General features: G+C 50.0%; 3 protein-coding genes across 3 annotated transcripts in view; all 3 read right to left on the minus strand.

Moving 5' to 3' along the window:
- LOC146009817 (uncharacterized) overlaps positions 1–5,997 on the minus strand; it is a 35,354-nt gene extending 29,357 nt beyond the window's left edge. Inside the window, exons 1-4 of the mRNA XM_083150320.1 lie at positions 5,720–5,997; positions 1,757–1,835; positions 818–915; positions 268–667 (exon numbers count right to left, since the gene is read on the minus strand). Coding sequence (XP_083006446.1) covers positions 268–667; positions 818–915; positions 1,757–1,790 — 532 coding nt within the window. The 5' untranslated portion in view covers positions 1,791–1,835; positions 5,720–5,997. The remainder of the gene's footprint in view (positions 1–267; positions 668–817; positions 916–1,756; positions 1,836–5,719) is intronic.
- Positions 1–17,317, minus strand: part of LOC146009797 (uncharacterized) — a 928,908-nt gene that overhangs the window by 879,196 nt on the left and 32,395 nt on the right. The window lies entirely within an intron of this gene.
- Positions 1–17,317, minus strand: part of LOC146009796 (uncharacterized) — a 562,226-nt gene that overhangs the window by 305,937 nt on the left and 238,972 nt on the right. The gene's annotated exons all lie outside the window — the stretch shown is intronic.

The following is a 17,317-nucleotide window of genomic DNA, read 5'->3' on the forward strand; positions in this document are numbered from 1 at the left end:
TGTGAGGGGGAGAGCAGGAGTATAATAGGGGCTGATGGCACCTGATGTATGAGATACATGCGGGGAGGAGACTGGTCAGATCTCTGGGCTGGTAACACACAGTGACATGATGTGAGGGGGGAGAGCAGGAGTATAATAGGGGCTGATTACCTTAATGGCTAGATAAAGTTCCCTCATTAGTCTTTACTGACATGGGAGGGCATAGGATAAGAGATTGTTGAATTCAGAATACGAGACCCTGATATGTAATAAGTGATCATTACTCACCTGAGCTGATATCTGTAGGGATTTCCTCCTCCATACATCTCTGATCACACCTCACATACGTGTCTTCTTCTCCCTCTGTATCTTCTGCCTTTATATCAGTCACATACGTGTCTTCTTCTCCCTCTGTATCTTCTGCCTTCATATCAGTCACATACATCTCTTCTTCTCCCTCTGTACCTTCTGCCTTCATATCAGTCACATACGTCTCTTCTTCTCCCTCTATATCTTCTGCCTTCATATCAGTCACATACGTCTCTTCTTCTCCCTCTGTATCATCTGATGTAACATCAGTCACATCTGTGTCTTCTTCTCCTTCTCTATCTTCTAACATACTATCAGTCATACACACCTCATCTTCTCCCTTTGTATCTTCTACCTTTATATTAGAAAGGTGTCCATCCTAAATAACAGCAACATCACATTATTTTCATGTTTGGTTACTTTAAGATTACACAGTATAATATCAATGTATAAGACACACACAGCCTCTGTACAGATCATACACGGACAGTCACTTTGGTCTATTGGCGAAACCCTAAATCCCACCTACCTTATCCTCCTGTGGGGTCCCGAGATTCTCCTCTGTACAATCCTGGGAATACAGAGGACGGGGACATCTCTCTGGGGTATTCCTGTTACTGGGCCCATCTGTAGGAGACACACAGTGACTGAGGACATTGTATATATGTGATTATCCTGGGAATACAGAGGACGGGGACATCTCTCTGGGGTATTCCTGTTACTGGGCCCATCTGTAGGAGACACGCAGTGACTGAGGACATTGTATATATGTGATTATCCTGGGAATACAGAGGACGGGGACATCTCTCTGGGGTATTCCTGTTACTGGCCCATCTGTAGGAGACACACAGTGACTGAGGACATGGTATATATGTGATTATCCTGGGAATACAGAGGACGGGGACATCTCTCTGGGGTATTCCTGTTACTGGCCCATCTGTAGGAGACACACAGTGACTGAGGACATGGTATATATGTGATTATCCTGGGAATACAGAGGACGGGGACATCTCTCTGGGGTATTCCTGTTACTGTCCCCATCTGTAGGAGACACGCAGTGACTGAGGACATGGTATATATGTGATTATCCTGGGAATACAGAGGACGGGGACATCTCTCTGGGGTATTCCTGTTACTAGGCCCATCTGTAGGAGACACACAGTGACTGAGAACATGGTATATATGTGATTATCCTGGGAATACAGAGGATGGGGACATCTCTCTGGGGTATTCCTGTTACTGGCCCCATCTGTAGGAGACACACAGTGACTGAGAACATGGTATATATGTGATTATCCTGGGAATACAGAGGACAGGGACATCTCTCTGGGGTATTCCTGTTACTGGGCCCATCTGTAGGAGACACGCAGTGACTGAGGACATTGTATATATGTGATGATCAGATGCTGGGTGTATATAGGGGACCCCAATACCTGCTCTCCCCTGTACAATAAATGTCTCCTCTTACCCGGTGATGTGAGGGGCCAGTGATTCTCCATCATGACGTCCTTGTACAGACCCCTGTGTTCCTCTATATACTCCCCCTCCTGCATGGAGAGATAGACAGTGACACCCTGACACCTTATAGGAACCTGACACACAATGATATATACGGTAGAAGAACCACAGATTATCCGGACTCTCTCTTAGTGATATATTATACAATGTGAGATAACTACTACCACGGTGTATACAGCCCACAGGACAGAACACTGGAGGTATATGGGGCACTGGCCAAGTGTAAAAGTGTAATCATGATGTCATCATATGTGGAAGCTCTAAACCTAATTCTACCACTTGGTAGTGACTAAGCCCCTTCCCTAATAACACAGCACTATATGATGTCACCATATGTGGGAGCTCTGCACCTAATTCTACCACTTGGTAGTGACTAACCCCTCCCCGAATAACACAGCACTATATGATGTCACCATATGTGGGAGCTCTGCACCTAATTCTACCACTTGGTAGTGACTAAACCCCTCCCCTAATCATGATGTCACCATATGTGGAAGCTCTGAACCTAATTCTACCACTTGGTAGTGACTAAACCCCTCCCCTAATCATGATGTCACCATATGTGGGAGATCTGTACCTAATTTTACCACTAGGTAGTGACTAAACCCCTCCACTAATCATGATGTCATCATATGTGGAAGCTCTAAACCTAATTCTACCACTTGGTAGTGACTAAACCCCTTCCCTAATCATGATGTCACCATATGTGGGAGCTCTGCACCTAATTATACCACTTGGTAGTGACTAATCCCATCCCCTAATCATGATGTCACCATATGTGGGAGCTCTGCACCTAATTATACCACTTGGTAGTGACTAAACCCCTCCCCTAATCATGATGTCACCATATGTGGAAGCTCTGCACCTAATTCTACCACTTGGTAGTGACTAGTCCCTCCCCGAATAACACAGCACTACATGATATCACCATATGTGGAAGCTCTGAACCTAATTCTACCACTTGGTAGTGACTAAACCCCTCCCCCTAATAACAGCACTATATGATGTCACCATATGTGGGAGCTCTGCACCTAATTCTACCACTTGGTAGTGACTAAATCCCTCCCCTAATCACGATGTCACCATATATGGAAGCTCTGCACCTAATTCTACCACTTGGTAGTGACTAAACCCCTCAACTAATCACGATGTCACCATATGTGGAAGCTCTGCACCTAATTCTACCACTTGGTAGTGACTAAACCCCTCCTCTAATAACAGCACTATATGATGTCACCATATGTGGGAGCTCTGCGCCTAATTCTACCACTTGGTAGTGACTAAACCCCTCCCCTAATCACGATGTCACCATATATGGAAGCTCTGCACCTAATTCTACCACTTGGTAGTGACTAACCCCTCCCCTAATAACACAGCACTATATGATGTCACCATATATGGAAGCTCTGCACCTAATTCTACCACTTGGTAGTGACTAAACCTCTCCCCTAATCATGATGTCACCATATGTGGGAGCTCTGCACCTTATTCTACCACTTGGTAGTGACTAACCCCTCCCCTAATAACACAGCACTATATGATGTCACCATATATGGAAGCTCTGCACCTAATTCTAATACTTGGTAGTGACTAAACCCCTCCCCTAATAACACAGCACTATATGATGTCACCATATATGGAAGCTCTGCACCTAATTCTACCACTTGGTAGTGACTAAACCCCTCCCCTAATCACGATGTCACCATATATGGAAGCTCTGCACCTAATTCTACCACTTGGAAGTGACTAATCCCATCCCCTAATCATGATGTCACCATATGTGGGAGCTCTGCACCTAATTCTACCACTTGGTAGTGACTAAACCCCTCCCCTAATAACACAGCACTATATGATGTCACCATATGTGGGAGCTCTGCACCTAATTCTCCCACTTGGTAGTGACTAAACCCCTCCCCTACAAAGGGATGCGGTCAATTTGCCGGCGGTCGGGATCCCGGCGTTCAGAATCCCGACCGCCGAAATCCCGAAACTTTCTCCCTCCGCGGGTGTCCACGACACCCATAGAGGGAGAATAAAATAGCGTGCCGAGCGTAGCGAGGCACCGGGCCCGCTGCGTGGCGAGCGCATCGAGCCCGCAAGGGGGGGTGATCCACGTCCCCCCCATGTCGGGATTTCGGCGGTCGGGATTCCAGTTTCGGGATTCCGACCGCCGGGATCACGTATCGGATCCCCTACAAATGACACGTGAAGAATCCATGAAGGGAGATAATTTACCTAATAAGACCTGATAAAACATCTAGAATATTGGTTGGCAGCATATAAATAGCTATCACCCATCATACTAATACCTGAAGTAGTGCATCCTACTGTGGCATGAGAATAGGAAGAATGCACCTGTGGGCCTAATTCATGCAACCAGAGTCCTTTGGCGGAGGCCAAAACTGAGTATTTTATAGTAACAGCAATGACAACACAGGCCCCCTGTATAACATCGGCCACTCCCCCTGTATAACATCGGCCACTCCCCCTGTATAACATCGGCCACTCCCCCTGTATAACATCGGCCACTCCCCCTGTATAATATCAGGCACCACAGGCTGCTCCTCCTGTATAATATCAGGCACTGCAGGCTGCTCCCCCTGTATAATATCAGGCACCACAGGCTGCTCCTCCTGTATAATATCAGGCACTGCAGGCTACTCCTCCTGTATAATATCAGGCACCACAGGCTGCTCCTCCTGTATAATATCAGGCACCACAGGCTGCTCCCCCTGTATAACATCGGCCACTCCCCCTGTATAATATCAGGCACCACAGGCTGCTCCTCCTGTATAATATCAGGCACTATAGGGTGCTCCCCCTGTATAATATCAGGCACCACATGCTACTCCTCCTGTATAATATCAGGCACCGCAGGCTGCTCCTCCTGTATAATATCAGGCACCAAAGGCTGCTTCCCCTGTATAATATCAGGCACCACATGCTGCTCCTCCTGTATAATATCAGGCACCACATACTGCTCCTCCTGTACATCAGGCACGCAGGCCGCTCCCCCTGTATAATATCAGGCACCACAGACTGCTCCTCCTGTATAATATCAGGCACCACAGGCTGCTCCTCCTGTATAATATCAGGCACCACAGACTGCTCCACCTGTATAATATCAGGCACCACAGGCTGCTCCTCCTGTATAATATCAGGCACCGCAGGCTGCTAATCCTGTATAATATCAGGCACCGCAGGCTGCTCCTCCTGTATAATATCAGGCACCACTGGCTGCTCCTCCTGTATAATATCAGGCACCACTGGCTGCTCCTCCTGTATAATATCAGGCACCACCGGCTGCTCCTGTATAATATCAGGCACCACATGCTACTCCTCCTGTATAATATCAGGCACCACTGGCTGCTCCTCCTGTATAATATCAGGCACCACAGGCTGCTCCTCCTGTATAATATCATGCACCACAGGCTGCTCCTCCTGTATAATATCAGGCACCGCAGGCTGCTCCTCCTGTATAATATCAGGCACCACTGGCTGCTCCTCCTGTATAATATCAGGCACCACAGGCTGCTCCTCCTGTATAATATCAGGCACCACCGGCTGCTCCTGTATAATATCAGGCACCGCAGGCTGCTCCTGTATAATATCAGGCACCGCAGGCTGCTCCTCCTGTATAATATCAGGCACCACAGACTGGTCCCCCTGTATAATATCAGGCACCACCGGCTGCTCCTGTATAATATCAGGCACCGCAGGCTGCTCCTCCTGTATAATATCAGGCACCACAGACTGGTCCCCCTGTATAATATCAGGCACCACCGGCTGCTCCTGTATAATATCAGGCACCACAGGCTCCTCCCCTTGTATAATATCAGGCACCACATGCTACTCCTCCTGTATAATATCAGGCACCACAGGCTGCTCCTCCTGTGTAGTTAAACGATATTACCTGATCTCAATGGTCGAAGCTGCAGCAATCGATTAAACTTTCCTTGTTGGAGGGAATAGCAGCTGGAACGCACAGGCCGGAACCCGGAAGTATGGTGATTGCTTCCTGGTGTCTGGTCCCTCCTACACCACGGCAACAGCCCTCTAACTCTGTAATATTTTCACCAGATATGTCCTTAGTGCCGGAGGCCGGCGGCCATTTTCCTTTAGACAAGTCCGACAGCAGCAGCAGCGTGCAATGACGTCAGGTGTGAACCCCGCCCTCTATCACTCCCACAAGGCAGCAGGAGGCAGAGCGGCCATTGCTGTGTTTGGCAGCAGCAGCAGCAGCAGCAGCAGAGAGCGGCCATTTCTGTGTCTGGCAGCAGCAGCAGGAGCAGAGAGCGGCCGTTGCTCTGTCTGGCAGCAGAAGCACGGAGCGGCCATTGCTGTGTCTGGCAGCAGGAGCAGAGAGCGGCCATTGCTCTGTCTGGCAGCAGGAGCAGAGAGCGGCCGTTGCTGTGTCTGGCAGCAGGAGCAGAGAGCGGCTGTTGCTGTGTCTGGCAGCAGGAGTAGAGAGCGGCCATTTCTGTGTCTGGCAGCAAGAGCAGAGAGCGGCCGTTGCTGTGTCTGGAAGCAGGAGCAGAGAGCGGCCGTTGCTGTGTCTGGCAGCAGGAGCAGAGAGCGGCCGTTGCTGTGTCTGGCAGCAGAAGCAGAGAGCGGCCGTTGCTGTGTCTGGCAGCAGGAGCAGAGAGCGGCCGTTGCTGTGTCTGGCAGCAGAAGCAGAGAGTGGCCGTTGCTGTGTCTGGCAGCAGGAGCAGAGAGCGGCCATTGCTCTGTCTGGCAGCAGGAGCAGCCGTTGCTGTGTCTGGCAGCAGGAGCAGAGAGCGGCCGTTGCTGTGTCTGGCAGCAGGAGCCCAGAGCGGCCATTGCTGTGTCTGGCAGCAGGAGCCCAGAGCGGCCATTGCTGTGTCTGGCAGCAGGAGCAGAGAGCGGCCGTTGCTGTGTCTGGCAGCAGGAGCAGAGAGCGGCCGTTGCTGTGTCTGGCAGCAGGAGCAGAGAGCGGCCGTTGCTGTGTCTGGCAGCAGGAGCAGAGAGCGGCCGTTGCTGTGTCTGGCAGCAGGAGCCCAGAGCGGCCGTTGCTGTGTCTGGCAGCAGGAGCACGGAGCGGCCGTTGCTGTGTCTGGCAGCAGGAGCAGAGAGCGGCCACTCCTGTGTCTGGCAGCAGGAGCAGAGAGCGGCCGTTGCTGTGTCTGGCAGCAGGAGCACAGAGCAGCCATTGCTGTGTCTGGGAGCAGAGAGCGGCCATTGCTGTGTCTGGCAGTAGGAGCAGAGAGCGGCTATTGCTGTGTCTGGCAGCAGGAGCAGAGAGCGGCCATTGCTGTGTCTGGCAGCAGGAGCAGAGAGCGGCCGTTGCTGTGTCTGGCAGCAGGAGCAGAGAGCGGCCATTGCTGTGTCTGGCAGCAGGAGCACGGAGTGGCCATTGCTGTGTCTGGCAGCAGGAGCAGAGAGCGGCCACTCCTGTGTCTGGTAGCAGGAGCAGAGAGCGGCTGTTGCTGTTTCTGGCAGCAGGAGCAGAGAGCGGCCGTTGCTGTGTCTGGCAGCAGGAGCCCAGAGCGGCTGTTGCTGTGTCTGGCAGCAGGAGCAGAGAGCGGCTGTTGCTGTGTCTGGCAGCAGGAGTAGAGAGCGGCCATTTCTGTGTCTGGCAGCAGGAGCAGAGAGCGGCCGTTGCTGTGTCTGGCAGCAGGAGCAGAGAGCGGCCGTTGCTGTGTCTGGCAGCAGGAGCAGAGAGCGGCCGTTGCTGTGTCTGGCAGCAGAAGCAGAGAGCGGCCGTTGCTGTGTCTGGCAGCAGGAGCAGAGAGCGGCCGTTGCTGTGTCTGGCAGCAGAAGCAGAGAGTGGCCGTTGCTGTGTCTGGCAGCAGGAGCAGAGAGCGGCCATTGCTCTGTCTGGCAGCAGGAGCAGCCGTTGCTGTGTCTGGCAGCAGGAGCAGAGAGCGGCCGTTGCTGTGTCTGGCAGCAGGAGCCCAGAGCGGCCATTGCTGTGTCTGGCAGCAGGAGCCCAGAGCGGCCATTGCTGTGTCTGGCAGCAGGAGCAGAGAGCGGCCGTTGCTGTGTCTGGCAGCAGGAGCAGAGAGCGGCCGTTGCTGTGTCTGGCAGCAGGAGCAGAGAGCGGCCGTTGCTGTGTCTGGCAGCAGGAGCAGAGAGCGGCCGTTGCTGTGTCTGGCAGCAGGAGCCCAGAGCGGCCGTTGCTGTGTCTGGCAGCAGGAGCAGAGAGCGGCTGTTGCTGTGTCTGGCAGCAGGAGTAGAGAGCGGCCATTTCTGTGTCTGGCAGCAGGAGCAGAGAGCAGCCGTTGCTGTGTCTGGCAGCAGGAGCAGAGAGCGGCCGTTGCTGTGTCTGGCAGCAGGAGCCCAGAGCGGCCGTTGCTGTGTCTGGCAGCAGGAGCAGAGAGCGGCTGTTGCTGTGTCTGGCAGCAGGAGTAGAGAGCGGCCATTTCTGTGTCTGGCAGCAGGAGCAGAGAGCGGCCGTTGCTGTGTCTGGCAGCAGGAGCAGAGAGCGGCCGTTGCTGTGTCTGGCAGCAGGAGCAGAGAGCGGCCGTTGCTGTGTCTGGCAGCAGAAGCAGAGAGCGGCCGTTGCTGTGTCTGGCAGCAGGAGCAGAGAGCGGCCATTGCTGTGTCTGGCAGCAGAAGCAGAGAGTGGCCGTTGCTGTGTCTGGCAGCAGGAGCAGAGAGCGGCCATTGCTCTGTCTGGCAGCAGGAGCAGCCGTTGCTGTGTCTGGCAGCAGGAGCAGAGAGCGGCCGTTGCTGTGTCTGGCAGCAGGAGCAGAGAGCGGCCGTTGCTGTGTCTGGCAGCAGGAGCAGAGAGCGGCCATTGCTGTGTCTGGCAGCAGGAGCACGGAGTGGCCATTGCTGTGTCTGGCAGCAGGAGCAGAGAGCGGCCACTCCTGTGTCTGGTAGCAGGAGCAGAGAGCGGCTGTTGCTGTTTCTGGCAGCAGGAGCAGAGAGCGGCCATTGCTCTGTCTGGCAGCAGGAGCAGAGAGCGGCCGTTGCTGTGTCTGGCAGCAGGAGCAGAGAGCGGCTGTTGCTGTGTCTGGCAGCAGGAGTAGAGAGCGGCCATTTCTGTGTCTGGCAGCAGGAGCAGAGAGCGGCCGTTGCTGTGTCTGGCAGCAGGAGCAGAGAGCGGCCGTTGCTGTGTCTGGCAGCAGGAGCAGAGAGCGGCCGTTGCTGTGTCTGGCAGCAGAAGCAGAGAGCGGCCGTTGCTGTGTCTGGCAGCAGGAGCAGAGAGCGGCCGTTGCTGTGTCTGGCAGCAGAAGCAGAGAGTGGCCGTTGCTGTGTCTGGCAGCAGGAGCAGAGAGCGGCCATTGCTCTGTCTGGCAGCAGGAGCAGCCGTTGCTGTGTCTGGCAGCAGGAGCAGAGAGCGGCCGTTGCTGTGTCTGGCAGCAGGAGCCCAGAGCGGCCATTGCTGTGTCTGGCAGCAGGAGCCCAGAGCGGCCATTGCTGTGTCTGGCAGCAGGAGCAGAGAGCGGCCGTTGCTGTGTCTGGCAGCAGGAGCAGAGAGCGGCCGTTGCTGTGTCTGGCAGCAGGAGCAGAGAGCGGCCGTTGCTGTGTCTGGCAGCAGGAGCAGAGAGCGGCCGTTGCTGTGTCTGGCAGCAGGAGCCCAGAGCGGCCGTTGCTGTGTCTGGCAGCAGGAGCACGGAGCGGCCGTTGCTGTGTCTGGCAGCAGGAGCAGAGAGCGGCCACTCCTGTGTCTGGCAGCAGGAGCAGAGAGCGGCCGTTGCTGTGTCTGGCAGCAGGAGCACAGAGCAGCCATTGCTGTGTCTGGGAGCAGAGAGCGGCCATTGCTGTGTCTGGCAGTAGGAGCAGAGAGCGGCTATTGCTGTGTCTGGCAGCAGGAGCAGAGAGCGGCCGTTGCTGTGTCTGGCAGCAGGAGCAGAGAGCGGCCATTGCTGTGTCTGGCAGCAGGAGCACGGAGTGGCCATTGCTGTGTCTGGCAGCAGGAGCAGAGAGCGGCCACTCCTGTGTCTGGTAGCAGGAGCAGAGAGCGGCTGTTGCTGTTTCTGGCAGCAGGAGCAGAGAGCGGCCGTTGCTGTGTCTGGCAGCAGGAGCCCAGAGCGGCCGTTGCTGTGTCTGGCAGCAGGAGCACGGAGCGGCCGTTGCTGTGTCTGGCAGTAGGAGCAGAGAGCGGCCACTCCTGTGTCTGGCAGCAGGAGCAGAGAGCGGCCGTTGCTGTGTCTGGCAGCAGGAGCACAGAGCAGCCATTGCTGTGTCTGGGAGCAGAGAGCGGCCATTGCTGTGTCTGGCAGCAGGAGCAGAGAGCGGCTATTGCTGTGTCTGGCAGCAGGAGCAGAGAGCGGCCGTTGCTGTGTCTGGCAGCAGGAGCAGAGAGCGGCCATTGCTGTGTCTGGCAGCAGGAGCACGGAGTGGCCATTGCTGTGTCTGGCAGCAGGAGCAGAGAGCGGCCACTCCTGTGTCTGGTAGCAGGAGCAGAGAGCGGCCGTTGCTGTTTCTGGCAGCAGGAGCAGAGAGCGGCCGTTGCTGTTTCTGGCAGCAGGAGCAGAGAGCGGCCGTTGCTGTGTCTGGCAGCAGGAGCAGAGAGCGGCCGTTGCTGTGTCTGGCAGCAGGAGCACGGAGCGGCCATTGCTGTGTCTGGGAGCAGAGAGCGGCCATTGCTGTGTCAGCTGGGCTGGTGACGCTCACCCTCCATCACTGTGTACATTTGTACTTATATGGAGGACAGCAGCACACCTTGAACAGCATTTCTATCTTCTCTTTTTCGGGACCACTCATCAGGATATTAGTATTACCACCCAGCTACCCTGCACTGGACGTGTCTATCCAGGGGAATACCTGATAGCAGTATCCCACTACGGGGTCTTTTAGTAAATCCCGCCTGTGTTCCCTAAGCCCGCTCACCCGCTATACCTGTAAAAGTCCACCAACTAATGTGATGGCAACTTGCTTGGGGCGTCAGAAGGTATTATAGGAGACGGGTGACCTCTCCTTTTCTGATACAATATTCCACCCCAGGCGATAGGTATAAGAAGCAGGGCAGCAGCCGCTTGAACACTCAAGGGTAACATCGATTCCCTTTCACTGACTCCACAATAGGCAGGACTCCTCCCCCACAATACCCATAAAAGCCCACCTTACCCGGTGGCAGCTGGCAATTGGAAAAGGGCCGCCTGTGAGAGGTGGAAGGGGACTTCCCAACCTCCAACCAGACAATCCCACCATTGTCAAAGGGTATATAAAGTCGGTGGGAGTATCCATGACCTGTGGGCATAGTCAGATCTTTTACTAAAAAAAACCTTTGTCTGCCTCTTCTTCTTTTTTCTCCTTTTTCAAAACCCCCTCCCCCCTTCTTCTCCCATTTTTTCTTTCCCTATCCATTGCACCGCGGGAGTACACAAAAATTACGCATTTTGCTGTCTATCCACAAGAGGCCCAAATACTGACACCTGTTATACATTAATATCTGGAAGTGTACGCAGCATTACCATACTGTAACTGCTAGCTGGAATCACATGAGCAACCTATGCTTTAAAATTTTTTTTTTTTTTTTTTTTTTTGCATTTTGGTGTACAGTACAGACAAAAATGCCTGAAGCATAGTTGGTGGCTCTGAATCACACTGAATGTGAGTGGTTGCGACATATACACCCTTACAAGTGTGATGATTATCCGATATTTTGTATCATGATAGTATTCATGTAAAGTATATACATTTTTCTTATTTATTTCACTTTTCTGACATAATTGGTATTTCATATCGTGAAAAAATACTCATGTGAAATATATATTCTTCTCATCTATTTCACTTTTTTGGCATAAATTTTGAGTAAGGCATCTTTGAGCCTACACCTCCTTTAGCTCAGAATAGATATTAGCAACACCCACAGGTAGTTACATTTGGCAACAGGACTCTGGTCCTTTGGATACAATGTGTTGACCTAGATACTCAGGACAGACCGAAGCACAATACCAAGGATAGCAGACTCTGGAGTCGACATACACAGAGAGAGTTTTTGAACTCCATTTGTCTACCTAGCTCTCTTCTACCTATAGTGTGGTGTGTTACTGAACAAGGAGAACCAATGCCCGGTGGGCATTGATATATTGGTGTTAATATATACATGTTTTATGTTTGTGTGTCAACGTAATAGTCACGTTTTCTGTCTAGTATAAATTTTAATATAAAACCTATTAAAAGTAAATTTTTAAGTTTACCATATTCTGGGAGGGATTCATCCATCCCACTCTTCTACGTGTCACTAGTATCTATACCTACCCAATACAATTGACACTGTTCCCCCATTAGAATTTTCTCTGTAAGGTGGCGTAAGAATCCATACCATTAGCTAGTTTGTGTTGTTTTACATCATATACTATTTTTCATAACATATTCTTATCAAAGTAATTGATTACAGCTTTGTAATCACTATTTAAGAGTGCCCCAAAAAAGAGAGAGTCTTTTCTCTTCCCTGTTTCCAATTTTGGTGTTATCTGGTCCCTTGATTTTATCCAGATGGCTATGGACTAAAATGTCACGCAGGTTTTTACTTCTGCGCCAGCTGATGTCGATTCTATTGCCCAGGATGGAGGACAGATCTGGGTCCGTTTTGAGTATATCTAGATGTTGATTTAGAATTTTCTGTATGTCTTGCCATTCCTGGCAATAGGTCCCAATAAATCTGACTTTTTGATCTTGTTGAGTGTGTTTCTTGGAAGATGTCAATAATGATTCTCTTGTCACTCTTTTGGTGGTATTAAATGCAGATTTAATGGCCCTATTACTGTAGCCTCTCTCTCTGAGATGGCCACTCAACTCATCAGCTCGTTTGGCGAATGTATGGGCCTGTGAACAGTTACGTTTAGTTCGTAAGAACTCCCCTTTCGGCAGCCCTTTAATTACAGGAGGAAAGTGCGCACTTCCAAAATGTAATAGGGAATTGGTGGCCGTCTTTTTCCTGTACATATCGGAGGAGATGGTCCCATCTTCCTCTATGTTCAGGCGTAGATCCAGGTAATTAACCCCTTCCTGGCTCATTTCGTAGGTGAGACGGAGGATAAATTTATTGGTGTTGAGAATACCGATAAAGGTAACAAACCGGTCCGCATCCCCTTCCCAGATAATGAGTAGGTCGTCTATATATCTCAACCACAATAATATGTGGTTGGTATATAGTTCATGGGACTCCTGGAACACCACCTCCCGTTCCCACCACCCCAGGTACAGGTTCGCGTATGTGGGAGCACATGTACACCCCATAGCGGTCCCTCGTACCTGGAGATAGAAGGCCTCATTACAAACGAAATAATTTCGTTCCAGCACGAATCGCAGAAGTGAGATGATAATCTCATGTAAATCATTTTCTCTGTCCATGCTAAGAAAATATCGTGCTGCATGGATGCCCTGTTGGTGAGGGATACTAGTGTAGAGGCTTTCCACGTCGCACGTTATAAGCCAAGCATTGGAATCCAAAACCACATCTTGTATCTTTTTAAGGACATCCATAGTGTCTCTGACATAGGAGGGCAATGTGACTACGTATTGTCGTAGGTGAAAATCGACAAACTCACTTGCCTTCTCAGTCAAACCTCCTATGCCAGAGACAATGGGTCTTCCAGGTGGAGTATATTCGTTTTTGTGTACCTTGGGGAGGAGGTACAAGGTAGGGATGCGTACCGTTTTTACCAGAAGAAATTGGTATTGGTTTTTGGTGATCACACCATTTTTGTATGCTGTGTCTAGCATTTTGGAGTATGAATTGAGGAAATCCTCTGTGGGGTTAAAAGTCAATCTTTTATAACAGGTAACATCCTGAAGTTGTTTTTCTAGTTCTCTCACATAGAGGTCCCTAGATCAAAGTACCACGTTCCCCCCTTTGTCGGAGGGTTTAACAATGGTGTCCTTCCAGTTTTTAATTTCCTGTATAGCCTTCGGCTCATCTCGGCTGAGGTTGCTCTTAAATTGGTACTGGAATTTGTCCCTCTGTAGTTGGTCTAAATCTTTACTCACAACATCAACAAAAGTTTTGACTACAGGACATATGGAGAAATCCGGATAAAAGGTTGACTTTTTCTTGGGTTGGGAAATCAGAGTTCTAGTTTCCCCAGATGTTTCTTCCTCACTAATATCACTCCCATTTTCATACTGGAGTTCTTCCAATGCTAGTACAGCTTGTCTTTCCTCCTCAGTATACCACAGATTGAAAATAGGTCCCAGGTTGGTGGGATCATAGGCCCCAGGAGAGGCTGTAGTGATTCCAAATTCTCCATCCCTATCCTTTTTGCAATAAAACTTTCTTAGTAGTAGTTTGCGTGCAAACAGATGTACATCTTTTTCATAGGTGAATCTGTCAAAGGATTCTGATGGAGAAAAGGATAAGCCTTTTTGTAAAACTGTTACTTGTGGTTGGGTGAGAATGTGGGTAGTGAGATTAATGATTTTAAGTGACTCTTCTACTTGCGGTACCTCCGCCGTTCCCTGTGATCCTATTTAACAGCCTCAGTTTGGCCAGACGGGTTGGCCTTGAAAAAGCTGTTTGCGAAGCGTGCGCCGGCTAGCGGTGTCGCTCTCTGATCTTAAAATTTACTAGGATGCATTTTGATTGATGTACTTTTCTTACAGGAACCCCTATTAGAGGCGCACTAACAGACAGTGTGAGGACAGCCTCACGCGTATCACTGAACAGTGGCAGCAACCTCTTTGAATTATTAGGCACTAGCTCACAGAGGAGACAGTGTAGGAAATCGCTTTCCACCCCTCTGACATCTACCATTTGTCCTTGGGGCATCATAGCACTCCCACTACCCGCATTTAGGGTCTGTTGGAATACCTCCTCCACACAGTTTGGAGAGAGTGTTATCTGAATGTGAGCAACCCTTTACAGTGACCCTGCCAATTGAGGTGGTTTGCATTACCTGCCACGTCAGCTTCATATGTGGTGCATATGTTATATTTATCCTTTTACTACTAAAATCAACCCTGTACTCTTACGGTATGCAGGATAAAACGTGTGTATGTATGTGAAATTATTTGTCCACAATTAAACTGCTGACACAAAGGGTCGACATTACACCTACTGTGTCCACAAACACCTGATCACTGGACTAATCACACTTTGCAGAGATGAAATTTGACTCATCTCTATTATTGGTCACCATAATACTTTCACTACTGGTCTCCATACTATTCCCGTTTTTCGGGTAATTAAGAGACTCAGAAAGTCTTGTCAATTTTCTGTGACCACTGTATTTGTTCTGAGTTAATCACTACCAGTGACAGGTTACATCTTAGGCTGTCATTCCAAAGTAGGCTTACCGGTGACAGACGCATACTGACTTAGCGTACTGTGATAATCACCAGCTTGTCTATAACTGTTTGGAAGTCGACATCCCTAAAAGTGACGACCGTCCTTGTCGATACTCTTACATGACTAAAATCGACCCTGTACCGATCACATTATTCTCACGTTATGCAGGATAAAACGTGTTTGATGTATATGTGAACTACTTGTCCGCCAATAAACTACTGACACCAAGGGTCGACATTATACTTATTGTGTCCACAAACATCTGATCACTAGACTAATTATACTCCGCAGAGATGAAATTTGACTCATCTCTATGAGTGGTCACCACAACACTAATACCAGTCTCCATACTATTCCCGTTTTCCGGGTAATGGAGAGACTTAGTAAGTTTTGTTAATTTTCTATGACCACCAAAGGTGTTCTGAGTTAATCATTATTATTGACAGTCTACACCTTAAGCTGTCATTCCAAACTAGGCTTACTGGTGACAGGTGCACACTGACTTAGCGCACTGTGATAATCACCAGCCTGCTCATATTTGTTTGGAAGTCGACATCCTCAAAACTCGACACCGTCATCACTAGACTGCCACCCCCAACTAGGCCTACTGGTGGAGGGCTTCCGCATATCTAGTGCGCAGGACCAATCACCAGCCTATATATTTGTTGGGGAAGGGACATACCTTAGGTGACGACATTTGTGTCAACATATGCTAGGATCAGAAATTGTGGTACACAGCTGTCACCCTCAACTAGGTTTACTGGTGGCAGGCGCCCATAGACCTAGCGCACTGTGACAATCGCCAGCCTATATATTTGTTCAGGAGGAGAAACCCTTAAACGACGACATCTGTGTTGATAGATGTCAGGAATACCTATTGTGGTAAACAGCAGTCCAGGCAGACTTCCATGCACCGTTTATTTAAGATTTAACACTGTCTGTCCAATAATACGTCCTATAAGATCGAGCATTATCATTTAGTGCGCCTCCACTTAGGGACTGTGGCCAACCATTCAGTAATATAACACTGTGATATCACATTATCTTATAAAGAAATTATGGCCCCCCATTTCTGTATTTGAATTTAAGGTATATGTATACCGCCTATAGGATCAGAGAGCCACCGTTTTTTAACACAATGTGTATTTGTTGTATGTGTTTTTTTATATTTCGCTTTCTTAAATTGACAAATAAAAGTTACTTTTTATTCGTGTGAGTTTCGACTTTACAACTCCTTCACATGTTAATAAATAAATCTAAGCTGAAAAGTATTCACAAATTAACTCTGCTAAAGAAAAGAAGAAGCTGATAACACCATAGGATCCGAGCAGAGATGTAGTGTCACCCGCTGCCAGCAGATGGCAGTGTATGCAGTTACACACGGACACTAGACATATATATCACCTCTAGCGTCTGTCTCCTCTGAGGCTCTGAGACCTCTTGGCATTGAGCATTCACCCATTGACAATGAGCATTAACCTCTGGCAACGAGCATTGGTGCAAAATCTTTAATAAAACTTAAAAAAAATAACAGGAGGCGTCTTGCTCCAATATATAATAACCAGATATAACACTGTGATTAAGTCTGGTGGATGTATAGTGGTCTTCCTTCCACTCCACCTTACAAAGTACTGGCAATGAGCATTAAATCCTGGCAATGTGCACTAATCCCTTGGTTGAATGCAGCAGCTGGATTAGATGACAGATTGCGTGCACATTGTGTGTCCAAAAACCAGCAATTTTGCCGGAGAGTTGAAGGGAAATCTGGACACAATTATGGCTGTGAGCAGGTCTTTCTGAAGTATGGCCAGCTTTAGTGAGTGTTAGGACCTGGGGACCCGTGGGTGCACGGACCAATGCAAGTACCTGGTGGCGGGTCCCCCGGGGTTCAGGCACGGGCATCAGCAGGGAGCTCTGTGGGCGGGGTGTTGCTAGCCAACCCGTCCGGCACATTACTTCTGGCGCTAGGGGGAACTGCCAGGTGGCTGCCTAGCAACCAAAGGACGCTGGGCGGCACGTCAATTAGTCCTGGCTGTTACTAAGCAGCCAGGACGCCGCTGCATTCGCACCCAACGCCAGGTGTCGGCATTAGTGGAGAGGAGCCGGTCAGCTGGCTTCCCTCTCATTGGCCTGGGACTTCCTTTTAAGGAAGCCTGGCAGGACCCCAGATGCCGGTGATAGATCTGCTGTTCCTGACTGCAGGATTGTCTCCAGTGGCGTTCCACCGGTCTTGCTCGTGCGCGCTTGTCTTTCATCGTGATCACCTGCGGATAATTTCCTCACATGGAGTCTGTGAGTTACACGAAT

Source organism: Crinia signifera, chromosome 6 (genome assembly GCF_055691185.1).
Source record: "Crinia signifera chromosome 6, ASM5569118v1, whole genome shotgun sequence".
In the NCBI taxonomy this organism is placed as follows: domain Eukaryota; kingdom Metazoa; phylum Chordata; class Amphibia; order Anura; family Myobatrachidae; genus Crinia; species Crinia signifera.